Raw genomic sequence first — 15,508 nt, 5'->3', positions numbered from 1 at the left:
GAAGGACCTCATCCCTTTACTTTTCACCAAAAAGAAAACAAGCAACAGTTCTTTTCAGGTTTGTCGTGATACAGAAGTGTTAATCATGTCAGAGGACCTTGGAGGGCAGAAAAGATGTTTCAGAAACCAGCTATGATGCTGCTGTGCTGAGAGCCTGTGCTGGAATGAGCTGCTTTTGTAATCTGGGGTCCCCGTCCTGTGTCATCCATCCTGATGAAGTCAGACCCCTGGAGCATCGGGTCCCACTGCACGATTACACGTCATCCATCCTGATGAAGTCATACCTCTGGAGTATCATGTCCCACCATGTGGTTACACATTATCCATCCTGATGGAGTCACACCACTAGAGCATCAGGTCCTACTGCTGTTACGCACAGCAACCTTTCCATGTTCACTAGCCAAGAGCTGCAGCACCCCACACAGACGTAACACGAGCCGTGTGAGCCAGTACCTGAGTCGCTGGGCCAGCCTGCCAGGAGCCAGGGTGTGGAAATCTCCCAACAGCTTGGGTTAAGAGGCTGTCACGGATGAACACCTACACAGACAGCGTGGGTGGGTGCCCGCTCAGCCTGTGTGTGCTCACTGTGAGAACCCACATGGCTTCCTGCGGGTAGGCATCTACCTGCGGCCCAGCCCAGGGATGGACATGATTCAACACATAATGTCAAATCTGCCACGCAGATACTACCTGACTTGGCATTATGCGCTGATTCGTGTCCCCACAAGACACGCTGGAGCCCTAGCCTCGGCCCCTCAAGAGTGTGACCTCATATGGAAACAGGGTCTTTCCAGTGATGATCCAGTTAGAAGGTCATGAGTGTGGGATCACATGACTGGTGTCCTTACAGAAAGGGGAAGTCAGGACACACAGACCACCATGTGAAGATGGAGGAGGAGACGGGGGTTGTGTGTCTATGAGCCCCAAATGTGAAGGACGGCCAACGAACCCTAAGACACTGGTGAGACGCAGCCGACGCTCCCCGCAGGCCTCAGAAGGGGCTGGCCCTGCTGACACCCTGCTCCTGGACTTCCAGCCTCCAGAACTGTGAAAGAACTGATTTCTGTGGTTTAAGCTGCCCAGTCTGTAGTACTTGGTGAAGGTAGCCATGGGTAATGCAAACACTAGAATCAACTTCAGCATTCAATTTTATTCTATTTCCATCTACCCAACAAACAGTTCAGATGAGCAGTTCAGTGTGGGACGGTGCTCGGTGTCGCTCCACTCCCCACTTTAGAGTCTAAGCTGGTTCCACGTACAATACCATGTGTTCCGAGCCAGCGCCATCACAGCTGAGTCTCTTCTCACCCAGCTTTGATGGTGGGGCGGCTCCTGTGTCTGCAGCTGTGGTCCAGGGGATGTCTGTGCTGGATACAGAAGTTGCCGTGGCACTGGGCACACACCATCTGCAGCATCTCTTTCTTCTTGCAGCCCTCTTTTGAGCACCGGTATGTAAAAATCTGAGAGAGCAAAGTGACTTCAACAAGCAATTCTTTTTTTGGAGACAGGGTGTCCCTGTGTCGCCCAGGCCAGAGTGCAGTGGCTCAATCTCAGCTCACTACAACCTCAACCTCCTGGGCTCAAGCGATTTTCCCATCTCAGCCTTCTTCGTACCTGGTACTATAGGTGCGCACCACCATGTCCAGCTAATTTTGTTTATTTTCGTAGAGATGGGGTCTTGCCATGTTGCCCAGGCTGGTCTCAAACTCAGCCTCAAGTGACCCTCCTATCTTGGCCTCCCAAAGTGCTAAGATTACAGGTGTGAGTCGTGTGCTGACCTTAATAAGCAATTCTTTAACAGCCCCCAGTAACAACATTCACATTTAAACTAGATGCAGCTCCTGTCTGCACAGAGTATAGATGCCAAATTTCGTTTGACCATCTTTGTGCAGGCAAGAAGAGGAACACGGGGCTCACGCCTGTAATCCCAGCACTTTGGGAGTCCGAGGCGGGTGGATCACCTGAGGTCAGGGAGTTTGAAACCAGCCTGACCAACACGGAGAAACCCCATCTTTACTGAAAATACAAAAATTAGCCAGGCGGGGTGGCGGGTGCCTGTAATCCCAGCAACTTGGGAGGCTGAGGCATGAGAATCGTTTGAACCTGTGAAGTGGAAGCTGCAGTGAGCCGAGATTGCACCACTGCACTCCAGCCTGGTGACAGAGTGAAATTGTCTCAAAAAACAAAACAAAACAAAAACCAAAAAAACAAAGGAAGAACACTAAGGAGACAGAAACTTTAACAAGTGGTTAAAGCAAGCCGGCATTGAAGCTGGGGGTTCCTGTGAACATGGCTCAGAGGTGCTGCTGGGAGGACGAGAGAGAAGCAGCAGGGACGCAGGTACCCAGGAGGGAAGGAGGCCGAGTACAGGTGTGACAGGCAGCCCCAGAGGCACCGGCTCCGGGAGCTCTGGGACAGTGGAGGTTGTCCTCATCAAGGGAACATCTATCATGTCCCTGTACCCACCGGTTATTTTTTTTATTTTTTGGTGGCAAGGGGTAGGTGGCAATATAAATTTCTAGACACTCAGAACTTCGAGAGGGGAAGGTAGAAAGTGGGGACAGGGTCCAGCAGCCAGGGGTGGCCCTCCGGCCAAGGCAGGCAGGCAGGCACAGCCACGCTGAGCAACCAGGCAGGAGGGGCCCGTGCAGAGACGCAGGCAGAACACAGATGGTGCCTGCCTCAAGGGCAGGGGCAGAGTGGGCCAGAAGCTGCCAGGAGGGTGCACCTGTTTGGGGGCCTTGGGGCAGTGCTGGGTGGCCTTGGGGCAGTGCTGGGTGAGCCCCCAGCAAGGGAGGCTGTGTTGTGTGGGAGAAGTGGGTGCACCAGGGAGAGCTGCTATGTCTCAGAAGCTCAAGAGATCTCCAAAGGCTGAGGGACCCAGGCACAGCCACAGCAGCAGGAACTAGACAGGGACAGAAAGGGAGGACTGGAGCGAGCTTCCATACAGAGGGTTTTGTGTGGCAGACTAAGGAACACTGATTTTATTCCATGTTTGAGGCTGAAAGAGTTACTTGGCTTATGGTGATATAACTGTAAAGTATTGAACATCATATACTAAGATAGTTGGTAACCACTGACCAGGACCCACGACTAGGAATGGATCAAGCCTGACAGCAGCCAGTTCCCTAGAGAAGCTTCTTGAGCCCAGCACGGTGGCTAACACCTCTAATCCCAGCACTTTGGGAAGCTGAGGCTGGTGGATCACCTGAGGTCTGGAGTTCAAAACCAGCCTGACCAACATGGAGAAATTCCATCTCTACTATAACTACAAAATTAGCCGGGCATGGTGGCAGGTGCCTGTAGTCCCAGATACTTGGGAGGCTCAGGCAGGAGAATCCCTGGAACCTGGGAGGCAGAGGTTGTGGTGAGCCGAGATCCTGCCATTGCACTCCAGCCTGGGTGACACAGCAAAACTTTTTTTTTCTTTTTTTTTTTTTTGAAACAGAGAGAGAAGCTCCTGGAAAAGCCAGCAGAGCCTACAGGCTCATGCTGAGGAGCAAAAGGAAGGAGGCGGCGCTGTGCCTGAAGTCCTGAAGGTCCGCAGGCCTTAGGAAGAACTGGAAGAACCAGCAGGGCCTCGGTGAAGGGGAGGTGGAGCCGGCCCTGCCCAGACCCAGGAGGGCACGCAATCCCTGGGAAGGACAGCCCGGGATGGGCACTGCACAGAAGGAAGCGGACGTGCGCCTCCGGAGACACCAGGCTGAGCAGTGGGGAGGAGAGGTGGGATCTCAACACACATCCCGGTCCTGCCCCTCCTGAAATACCATAAAAGCCACAGAAAAGATTTTTGGAAAAGGATAAACCCACAAGGGCAGAGACGATGACAATGAAGACAGCAGCAAGATTTCAGAAGCTAAGAATGACGTGGACAAACGGGGACTTAACAGATGTGGGAAAGACAAACTGTCAACAGGCAGAGAGGCCAAAAAGCAGCCCCGCTTATGAATCAAAACCCCAACAGCCCAGCCAGGTGTGGTGGCTCCCACCTGTGATCCCAGCACTTTGGGAGGCTGAGGCGGGCGGATCACGAGGTCACGAGCTCACGACCAGCCTGACCAACACAGTGAAACCCTGTGTCTACTAAAAATACAACATTTAGCCAGGTGTGGTGGCATGTGCCTGTAATCCCAACTACTCGGGAGGCTGAGGCAGGACAAAAGCTTGAACCCGGGAGGTGGAGGTTACAGTGAGCAGAGATCACACCACTGCACTCCAGCCTGGGTGACAGAGCAAAACTCCATTCTCATAAAAATAAAAAAGAAAAAAAATATTACCCAGGGAAGAGAGAAGAGCAGAGGAAACCAAGAGAATGTTCCAGAATCCAGGAGGGGTCCACTGTGTGCCCAACACATAGGAGACGGACCTATGGCAGGACAGGAGTCTGGTGTGACCCTTCCAACTCTGGTACAGGGAGAAGCTCCTGCAAGCTGTCACAAAACGGGCCCCACTGAGGACCAAGGTCAGGATGGCATGGGAACTCTGAAGTCAGGGCAGATGTCCCAGGAAGAGTTCAACAGTAGGATGCTCAGACCCAGGCAGCTCATTACAGAGAAGCAGAGGATAAAGACCCACAGAGATGTATGGGGTTGACTGACCTCCCCGTCTCCCTCCCAGGAAGCAACCAAAGGATGGACTTCCACCAAAATAAGGAACAAAGAAGAACACAGAATACGGAACTCAGCTCTACCCTGAGAAATGCAGGAAAGTTGGATCCCTCAAGAGAAGCCAGCCAGGGCAACATAGTGAGACCCCCACCTCTACAAAAATTTTTATTAGCCAGGTGTGGTGGCATATATGCCTGTCATCCCAGCTACCAGAGAGGCTGAGGTGGGAGGATAGCTTGAGCCCGGGAGGTCCAGACTGCAGTGAGCCGAGATCCCACCACTGCCCTCCAGCCTGGGTGACAGAGCAAGGCCCTGTCTCAAAATAAAAACACAAAAAGCAAAAACAAAACAAAACAAAAAAAACCCAAAGGGAATCTCTAGGCTGTTGTCCTGAAGGTAACAGAGGCCTGGATCACCCACCCAAAAGCACAGCCCAACTCTACAGGGAGGTGGGTGCACGAGTGTGGGAAACGGCTTTGGAGGAAATTCTCAGCGTCCCTGTGGTGGGCAGGGAATGCCTGTGGCCAGAGAGCAAGCAAGACAGACTCAGGACGTGACAACATTTACACGGGAAAAAGCGGACACCACAAACACACACACCGCTGTCTAAGAGCTGAAGGCTGGGGGGGGGCCGCAGGGAACTGGGGCCTGCTGTGTTTCCTAACAGGCTTTACTACTAATGAACAAGTGAAAAACTTTAATAAAAAAACGCTGATGGCACCAAAGCAAGAACACAATTTTATATCTTCTTCCATTTTACTAGGAGGAGCTTAGAAAATAAACACACATTAACAGAATGGATCTAGAAAGCCAGGTGAATACTCCATCTAAGGAGGAAAACCAGTCAATTCCAGTAAAGAAAAACAAACCTGACCCGGGATCCCTTAAAAGAACATTTATAAAACTAAAAACTCACTCCAGTCGTAGCATAGGGCAGGGACAATACAGCGTAAGGACTCTACTTTGTAAATGAACTATTGGGACTAATTTTCAGTTAGAAAACTGACTCTTCCCAAGGAAAAAGAAGCCTTCACAGTGAAGGAACCGACCCGGACTCTATCCTTACCTTCTCTTTCTTCTTCCCAGGATGATAGCCACAGTCTTGATCCATGTGATCGCCAACCACCACATCTGGGACCTGTCCCTTTTTTATTGGGATGGGGATATTACAGAGTGGGCATACCGGGACCTGAACATCCTAAAAATAACAAAGGTGAGATGGCATCTGAGACTCAGACAACCTAAACTCACAAAATCTTTAAATGGGTACTCTTGCGTGGGATACTTAAACACAAATAGAGTACAAACACCGGGCTCCCTCGCCCTCCCAGAACAAAGCATTGTTGGCATCACGGATTAGCGGTGGCATCTCTAGAATGTAAGCATCAGCTGCCCTGAAGAGTCTAGAGAAAGTTTCAACGAATGGACTTCAGCTGACTGCAGAAATCAACCAGGGCCACCCCAGGATGGCACTGCCCAGGTGAGAGGGGAGCCTGCCCTGATGCCCGTAAAGGGGAGACAATGGAGGGAAACACCGACCACAAAGACCCTCCGACTCCCCTCACTCATCAACTGTCTGATTCTTTTGTGGCTTCCCCCGAGACCTCTACCCCTTGCTCATGCCTAGATGAGGCCACGTGTACCGGGGGAGAGCTCCCAGATACTAATGACTGTCACTGGCTGCAGGCCAAGGTTGTGGGGGTTTCAGAGGGGATGACCACCCAACAGCTGAAGGCCCAGCACGGCTAAAAACCTGAGCCAGGACAGGTAGTGATGAAATGGTCAATGAGAAAACTGAGGTGGCATCATGTATCAAACGGGTGGCAGGTGATCACGGAATCACAGGGCCTGCTGTCTGCAGCCTGAGCTGGCAGAGTCACAGGTGGTGCACCCACATTTGGCCAAATGAAGATATAAAGCATCAGTAAATGGTCTCCAGCCAGACTCCACCCCATGCTGGGGCAGGAAGGTGCAGCCGGAAGACACGCTAAGCAGTCTGGCTTAGTCATCCATGCCTGGTAAACGCAGGGATGTGAGTCACCCTCCCACCCACCATGATCACCTAAAAAAGGCTGAAGGGTCAGACCCTGGCCAACACTGGTCAAAGCACAGAATGCTAGGTCACCAGAGTAAAGTAGCAGAGGTCACTAAAATGACCTGTGACCCATCCAGAGACAAAGTGAACATGGGCTGGGAACCATCTCAAAAGTCAACAAGAGACGTCTCAAACCTTTGTCTTAGAGTCCTCTTTTCGTTTCTACTGTGGACTCTGGGAATCACCTAAATACCATGTCAAGGCCGCTGCTATTCAACTAAGTAAGCATATTTACTGCTTTCCTGATTGGCTTCCAAGTCAAATATTAAAACCTTCCTTGCATCCCGTGAAGACAGCCATGGTGTAACGGATCGAAGGAACCAAGCATTTGAACATCTAAAGTAAGCTTTGAACATAAGCTTATAAGCAAGTGACTCCACGAGTCCCTGAAAATAAAATCTCAGTTGTCGGAGAGCCGTCCAACAGATGGCAGAAATGCTCCTCTGTACTGTAACACAGCAGTCACTTGAAACGCGGCCAGTGGGACGGAGAAACTAAATTTTAAAATTTAATTTCCACTGAGTTAGCCATGCATGGGTAGTGCCTACTGTCCCAGCAGGACAGCACAGCTTTAGACAGCGAAGATAAGAATCTTTTGAACAAAGGATGAATTACCTTCTGGAATGCACACGGACACTTATGTGCAGCATATATAAAATGATCTTTACAGAAATCTTGTTTACACATATCACATTTTACTGGAAGAAAATCTAAAAAACAAAAAACAGTGAAGTGTTTTAAAGGCTGGAACAAAATAATTCTAGATGGTTCTATGAAAGTGTTTACCTATATTAAATGCTTCAAGCCTGTGAGATTAGTATGTCCTTTAGGGTCACACACGAGACAACAATCCTGGGATCGGGCTGTCTTCTAGAGAGAGATCCTAATTCATGTGGCATCACAAATATTCAAGCAGCACCCTGGATCCACTCAGCCCTGCCTGCACCCCCACACCCCTGCTGAATGTCCAACAGACCCTGTACCAGTGCAGTTGCTAATCCTGAAAAGCCAGGAAGGCCAAGACACAATTATCAGCTAATTCATATAACAGCCAGCTTTCCCTCAACAAAATACCACTTTCTATTAAGTCTCTAAAAAGTACTTACCTAGCTGCTTGCAAGTTTTTTCTGAACAATGCTTCCCCAAATCAGGAAACTCCATTATGAGAACAGTGTTCAAAACGCAGATGGCAGAGTTAAATATCACCTACAGGAATTAGACTAGTTAGGAGGAAAGCCGTGACTGCCCTTCAGTCACCAGGATTTACAGTTTAAATACAGCTAATGAAAGTCAACAGGCCGGGCACCATGGCTAATGTCTGTAATCCCAGCACTTTGGGAGGCCAAGGTGGGCAGATCACCTGGGGTCGGGAGTTCGAGACCAGCCTAACCAACATGGAGAAACCTTGTCTCTAATAAAAATACAAAAAATCAGCAGGGCGTGGTGGCACATGCCTGTAATCCCAGCTATTCAGGACTCTGAGGGAGGAGAATCGCTTGAACCCTGGAGGCGGAGGTTGCGGTGAGCCTAGATCGCGCCATTGCACTCCAGACTGGGCAACTAGAGCAAAACTCCGTCGGGAGGGGTGGGGGAGAAAAAAATAAACAGTTGTGTGGGGAGCATTCAGTGGGAGTTTCAGTACAAATAGCAGGTCTCAGCCGTTCGTAATCAACCCCATTAGGAGAAACGGATTCCTTTTTAGTCCTTTAAATTTCTGGTCTATGAAGTTCACCTTGGACCCAGGTTTCTATTTCAACACCTACTGAGGAGGCGATATTCAATTCACACAGCTGCCAGTGAAAATTACGACCTTTGTGAATTTCAAGTCACAATTTTATCAATATACTTGTTGATATAAACAAAACTCTGTTACTAAATCACATTAGTTGATGCTAATCAACTAAATCTGGTGCTAAATCACATTAGTTGACTACACTATCCAGAGATTTAAGTCTGTTCCTCGCCGCTCTCTTCAACTCCCTTAGGCATTGAGTTTTAGGATGACATCAACCTAGAGTTGATCAGGGAGAAGCCAAGCTGTTAACTCACAATGGAAAACAGGCAGACAGCTGGTGAAACTACTGCACTCGAAAGAGAATCAAGGGGCTCACGAGGTCTCCTGGCTCCATGATTTAGCACCCACCAGCCCTCCCGGGGCCTTTTCCTGACCTTCCCATCGGCTCTCTTCAACCTCCTGGGCTGTCCCCTGTGCCTGGAACATATGGCAAACGTCTGACTCCCAGCAGACGGGCCGGACCCCCAGCAGGCAGCGGGACCCCCAAAAGACAGGCCAGACCCTCAGCAGCCTGACCCCAGACAGGCCCGGCCCCCAGCAGACAGCCTAGACTCTCGGCAGCCGGACTCCCAGCAGACAGGCCGGACCCCCAGGCACGCCCTGTCCCCGGAGGCGGCGCAACGTCAGCCCCGTACCTGGCTCTCGTTTGGGACCCAGGCAGCTGCGGGAAGCAGCGGAAGACGGAGGCGGACACGCAGGTGTCCTCCTCTGCAGTCGGCTCCGGGGAGCGAAGCCAAAAGAGCCTCGACGCACGCACCGAGACGCCGCAGGACGCAGACCCAAGCTCACAGCAGAACGCGACATCTCGCCGCCCGCAGCCCACGGCCATTTATCCGCAGCACTGCGATCTGCGAGCCGCCTTGGCCTTGCGGCTTCCGGGCGCGCCCCGACAACGTAACCCTCAGACTGGCCAGTCCCATCCGGCCGCGGCCCGGCGGCACCGGCGCGTCCCGAGTACGTCACCAGTCATCCGGCCAATCCCGTCCCTCCGCGCCCTGCAGATCCACCCGCTTTTCGCCCCGTCGCTTTCCTTCTGGAAGCGTCCGGGCGCTTCTCGCAGGCGGCGCGCGTGCTGAGTCACTGTGAGGAGGCTCTGCGCAACCGCAGCCGCGCGGGCAGGGAGCGGAGAAGCCGAGTCACCGCTGTGGCCAGGGTCCCGCGGGACAGAAGCGCGAGGCAGGCCTGAGTGGGGAGGCCCAGCGGCACATCGGCGTTCCCCTACTCAGACTCGCGCACCCACCCACGGTTCCCAATCCTGCGGGTCCCAGGAGGCCTCTATCTCAAAACAACCTGTTTTTAATTTCAAACTTAGAGAAAAGCTTCAAGAATAATACCGAAAATGTCAATGTCTCCAGCACCCAGTTTAACCATTTCCCATTTCACCGCCGCTGCCCCCGCCCGCTGCTCGGTTATGTGGCCGTGTGGGGTTGACTCTGCCCAGGGTCGCGGTGGCTGCACAGAGCGTCCTACACATACGTGGCTCCGCCAGGGGAAGACCCCTGTCCCGCCTTTCACAGGCAACCCGGCTGGGCAGGAGGAGGCCCTGGGCCCAGGAAATGGAGACCAGCCTGTACATAGTGAGACCCCATCTCTGCAGAAATAAAAAAAAAAAAATAGCTGGGCCAAGAACGGTGGCTCACGCCTGTAATCCTAGCACTTTGGGAGGCCGAGGCGGGAGGATCGCCTGAGGTCAGGAGTTCAAGACTAGCCTGGTGAACATGGTGAAACCCTGTCTCTACAAAAATAAGAAATTAACCTGGCACGATGGCACGCACTAAGGCTTCTTGGGAGGTGGAGGCCTTAGTGAGCTGTGAATGTGCCCTGCACTAGAGCTTCGGCGGCAGAGCAGACCCTCCCTCAAACCCAAAAAACATCGTGCCAACAGGACCAGATCAATAGAGACTACCCCCAATCAGGTAAGGACAGGCATAAGTAGGCACACTCTTTTTTGTTGTTTTTTAGACACGGTCTCCCTCTGTGGCCCAGGCTGGGGGGCACTGGGATGATCACAGCTCACTGCAGCCTCCACCTCCCAGGTTCCTGAGTAGCAGGGGCTACAGGTGTGCGCCATCATGCCAGGCTAATTTTTGTATTTTTCATGGATATGGGGTTTCGTAGTGTGGCTCAGGCTGGTCTTGAACTCCTGACCTTAGATGATCACTCTGCCTTGGCCTCCTGAAGTGCTGGGATTAACAGATGTGAGCCACTGTGCCCGGCTTATTGTACAGTCTTTACTCTCAGTTTTCACCAGAGGACTCAAGGGCTGTGAAAAGAGCAAGGCCTCACCAGCTGCACGGTGTTGGTGATGAGCTCCATCTTGATGTCCTTTCTGATCACGAAGCATCCCCCGCTGAAGGCTTTGCCCGGGCCCAGGACAACCCCCTTTCAGGATGTCTGGATCAGTGCAGGACCTTCTTCTTGACCACATCCCTCTCCTTGGACTGGTTCATTACCTGTTTTATCCACCTTCCCCACTCCCCCGCCGCCTTTTTTTTTCCAGACAGAGTTTCATTCTTGTTCAGGCCGGAGTGCAATGACGCAGTCTCGGCTCACTGCAACCTCTGCCTCGCAGTTTCAAGTGATTCTCCTGCCTCAGCTTCCCAAGTAGCTGGGATTACAGGTGCATGCCACCATGCCCAGCTAATTTTTTTTGTATTTTAGGAAGAGAAGGGTTTCACCATGTTGGCCAGGCGGGTCTCAAACTCCTGACCTCAGGTGATCCACCCGCCTTGGCCTCCTGAAGTGCTGGTATTACAGGCGTGCGCCACCACACATGACCTACCTCTCTTTTCTCTTGATGTAAGTGCTGCTTTGATATGGACATTTTAATCCATACTCTGTAACATTTATGTATTAACTTTACAACTATATATGGTTTGCAGTGTTGACTGACCTGTGGAGTGGCTGGAGCCTGAATGCCTGAGGCTGTGGCTACCAAATGAATCGGTTGTGCTAAGGAGAATTGCCACCTTGGGAAACCCTGTGTAGTTGTGGCTTTTCTGATTAAGTATCAATAAAAGTCTGACCTTGTAAAACACACACACACACACACACACACACACACACACAGACGTCAGTGGACCTGCTTATGTTTCACCCTTCGTTGCTCAGTGATAGCTCTGCAGAGTCACAGCAAACACAGAGTTGTCTAATTATCGTGAACGTTGGTGAGTAAACACTCCTAGGGCAGTGGCTCCCGGGGGAAATACAGAGTTCGGTTCCTCCAAGCCTCCGGCTGTAGCATTTTTGTGAAGCAGTTCACTGTTAACCTTGTTGGGTGTGTGTCTCTCTCTGAGGGTACCTTCTTTAATAATATATTGTTGATTCATTAACATGGAATTAATGGCCAATATACCTCTGTCACTTAGGCCTGATTGAAGTTTATTGACACATGGATTTTTCTCCCTTAGGCACATCACAGCCTTCTTGCCATCAAGAAACTACATGGGGCTGGGTGCAGTGGCTCACACCTGTAATCCCAGAACTTGGGGAAGCCAAGGTGGGTGGATCATCTGAAGTCAGGAGATTGAGACCACCCTGACCGACATGGTGAAGCCCTGTCTTTACTAAAAATACAAAAATTAGCCGGGCATGGTGATGGGCACCTGCAATCACAGCTACTCTGGAGGCTGAGGCAGGAGAATCACCTGAACCCCAGAGGTGGAGATTGCAGTGAGCTGAGATCATGCCACGGCCCTCCAGTCTGGGTGAGAGTGAGACTCCATTTCAAAAAAACAAAACAAATCAAGAAGATTAGCCAGGTGTGGTGGTGGACACCTGTAATCCCAGCTACTCAGGGGGCTGAGGCAGAAGAATCACTTGAACTTGGGAGGCGGAAGTCGCAGTGAGCGGAGATTGTACCACTGTACTCCAGCCTGGGCAACAGAGTGAGGCTCTGTCTCAAAAAAAGAAAAGAAACAACACTAAGGTCTGCTCCTCACACCCCATTCAGATTTTGCCCTGTTCAGCTTTTACCCCATTCACATTTTACGCCAGTTTTTTACCCCGTTCAGATTTTACCCCATTTAGATTTTGCCCCATTCAGACTTTACCCTGTTTAGATTTTATTCCGTTTAGATTTTACCAACAGTGTCAACAATGTCTCTTTCACTTTCCGCTCCAGGAACCCATCCACAGTCACAGTTTCAGTTCCCTCCCAACTGGGATATGTCTTTGGATATTCCTGTCCTTGTAATCCCGTTCCGAAAGTGCTGGGATTACAGGCCTGAGCCACCAAGCCCAGCCATTGAGAACACTCTCTTCCTCGGCTGCAGGGACAACTGCTTTACTTATTTTCCTCCTAAGTTAGCAGTGACTACACTCATGCTACGTCACTCGTGGTATTCTTTTCTTTTCTTTCTTTCTTTCTTTTTTTTTTTTGAGACACAGTCTCACTCTGTTGCCCAGGCTGGAGTACAGTGGCACAATCCCAGCTCACTGCAACCTCCACCTCCTGGGTTCAAGCAATTCTCCTGCCTCCTGAGTAGCTGGGACTACAGGTGCGTGCCACTGGTCCTGGCTAATTTTTTGTACTTGGTGGAGGTGGGTATTTCTGCATCAGAAATGCCATCCTTGGGCTGGACGCCATGCCTCATGCCTGTAATCCCAGCACTTTGGGAGGCTGAGCTAGGTGGATCCCTTGAGGCCAGGAGTTCAAGAACAGCCTGGGCAATATCGCAAGACCCTGTCTCTACAAAAAGAAAAAGCTTTTAAGTCATTCTTAATTTTAAAATGATACTCTGGCCAGGTGCGGTGGCTCATGCCTGTAATCCCAGCACTTTGGAAGGCTGAGGTGTGCAAATCACAAGATCAGGAGTTCAAGACTAGCCTGACCAACATGGTGAAACCCCGTCTCTACTAAAAATACAAAATTAGCTGGGCGTGGTGGTGGGCGCCTGTAATCCCAGCTGCTCGGGAGGCTGAAGCAGGAGAATCGCTTGCACCTGGGAGGCAGAGTTGCAGTGAGCCGAGATCACTCCATTGCACTCCAGCCTGGGCCACAGAGCAAGGCTCCATCTCAAAAATAATAAAATAAAATAAAATGCTACTCTGATCTGAGCTCCTGCCAGTTGTGGCCTCCGGATCCTTAGGGGTCTGTTCTCGAGAATGCAGGCGGAGGGCCTCGTCCTTCACGGAATAGCAACGACGCAAAGTCAAAGGGTTGTTTCGACTGTGTTCTGTTTCCTGAGGGGTTCTGAATAAGCAACAACCACCCGGATTCCTCCCTGCCGCCATGTCCCCTCCTGGCCAGGCCCGTTTTTGACCCCTCCAATCTCTGCGTTAAATACAAAAGCCCCGTGTCCCAGCAGCTCCCTCTGCAGGCCGCAGCAGGTCTTTGTGAATCAGGCCCAGCACTGCTTGGCTCGTTTGTTCCTTATTTTAATCTTTGCACATGGGCTAGGACTGCAACATTGTTTCTCTCTTTTACAAATATTAATTTGAAATAGAGAGGAAATTAATTTCCCGTCTGGCTGCCACACCTAGTGATGGTGTGGACTGCAGCCCGAGGCTGTGCCTTGCTTGCTTTAACTCCCAGTCAGGCTGTAGGGAGCTGTTGAGGACCTGAGGACCTGTTCCACAGGAGATCCTTTGATGGGGAAGGCATGACAGTAGCCTGTAAGCTCCACGGAGAATGCAAATATGTATATATTTATCTATTTATTTTGAGACAGGGTTTCACTCTTGTTGCCCAGGCTGGACTGCAGTGGCACAATCTCGGCTCACTGCAACCTCCGCCTCCCAGATTCAAGCAATTCTCCTGCCTCAGCTTCCTGAGTAGCTGAGATTACAGGCACCTACCACCACACCTGGCTAATTTTTTTAAATTTTTAGTAGAAATGGGTTTTCACCATGTTAGCCAGGCTGGTCTTGAACTCCTTACCTTGGGTTCCTGCAAGCCAAACTGCTGGGATTACAGGCATAAGCCACAGCGCTCGGCCCAAATGTGCGCCAGCATGGACAGGCCAAGTGACAAAGACAGTCGCAGAGGCGCACAGAGGCTGTGGGGGCGAGTGTGTGGCCGGCTGAACCTGCAGGGACCCTGGCCGTGGCAGGGAAGGGGACCAGGAGGTCTCTGGGAGACACAGGGCTCCGACCTCTGTGCAGGGTGAGGAAGGGGTTTACGGCGAGAAGGAGAGGACGAGGTACCCTCCATGGATTGCCGGCCTTTGCATGAGCTTAGCCCAGGCGTGAAGTCAGCACTGCCAAGTGGCTGTCCCCTGCTGTGTTTGAGGTACACAAAAGTGCCCAACGGTCTTTGTGAGTCTGAAATCTGAGCAAAGTGTCTGACCCTCAAGTTTCCCCAGAGGGACTCGGTTCGTCTCCTGGGACGTGTGCAGGCTTCATTCCTTCTGGACCAGTCATGCCCCACACCAACCTGAGCCATGCTGGGCTGGCCCTTCTGGGGTGCTGTGATTATGTCTAGGAAATTTCACCAGGAGGGAAGGGTGGTCTGTGTCCTCAGGAGGGAGACGGTGGGTAGTAGGCACTGGCCTCCCGGGCAGCCCTATGTCCCTGCATCCCCGAAGCTCCCACTACTCCCTGGACTATTCTTTGAAAAGGGCCCCTGTGTCCATCTTTGCCAGCTACAGAAACTCTAAAAACAGACACTATCATAGCAATCAATTACCAGACTCTTCCAATGGGGCACTGGGGCGCAGGCAGAAAGCAAAGCACACTGGACCTCAGCCCAGGAGCCCCCACGGTTCCCCTCCTGAACCTCCCCACTCACTCAGGTGGTCAGCACCCCCCAGGAGGCCCCTCTGTTCCCATCCAGCCCCTCCCCACTCACTCAGGTGGTCATCACCCCCAGGAAGACGCCCTCTCCATCCAGCCCCTCCCCACTGACTCAGGTGGTCATCTCAGGGTGAGGTAGACAAAGCCTCTCCAGCTTCACTGGTCTCTCTGGGCTTGAGTTAAGGCAGCTCTGGGGCTGGATTCTGTGTTAAGGTGTGGGATGGTGTTGGCCTGGGGTGGCCGGTGCCAGGTCCCTGACATTTTGGGTCTATCTGT

General features: G+C 51.6%; 1 protein-coding gene across 1 annotated transcript; it reads right to left on the bottom strand.

Annotated features, from left to right (window-relative positions):
- Positions 1-1,130: 1,130 nt before the first annotated feature.
- Positions 1,131-9,415, bottom strand: ZFAND2A (zinc finger AN1-type containing 2A). The gene is made up of 5 exons (XM_017508237.2): positions 9,133-9,415; positions 7,809-7,908; positions 7,318-7,412; positions 5,674-5,805; positions 1,131-1,460 (listed from the first exon to the last, which is right to left on the bottom strand). The coding sequence occupies exons 2-5, from the start codon at positions 7,861-7,863 to the stop codon at positions 1,305-1,307; spliced, it is 438 nt and encodes a 145-aa protein (XP_017363726.1). The 5' UTR covers positions 7,864-7,908; positions 9,133-9,415; the 3' UTR covers positions 1,131-1,304.
- Between the last annotated feature and the right edge of the window lie 6,093 nt (positions 9,416-15,508).

This window comes from Cebus imitator, unplaced genomic scaffold (assembly GCF_001604975.1).
Source record: "Cebus imitator isolate Cc_AM_T3 unplaced genomic scaffold, Cebus_imitator-1.0 Scaffold388, whole genome shotgun sequence".
In the NCBI taxonomy this organism is placed as follows: Eukaryota; Metazoa; Chordata; class Mammalia; order Primates; family Cebidae; genus Cebus; species Cebus imitator.
The sequence above is the reverse complement of the archived record's forward strand: the minus strand, read 5'-3'. Positions and strand labels throughout refer to the sequence as shown.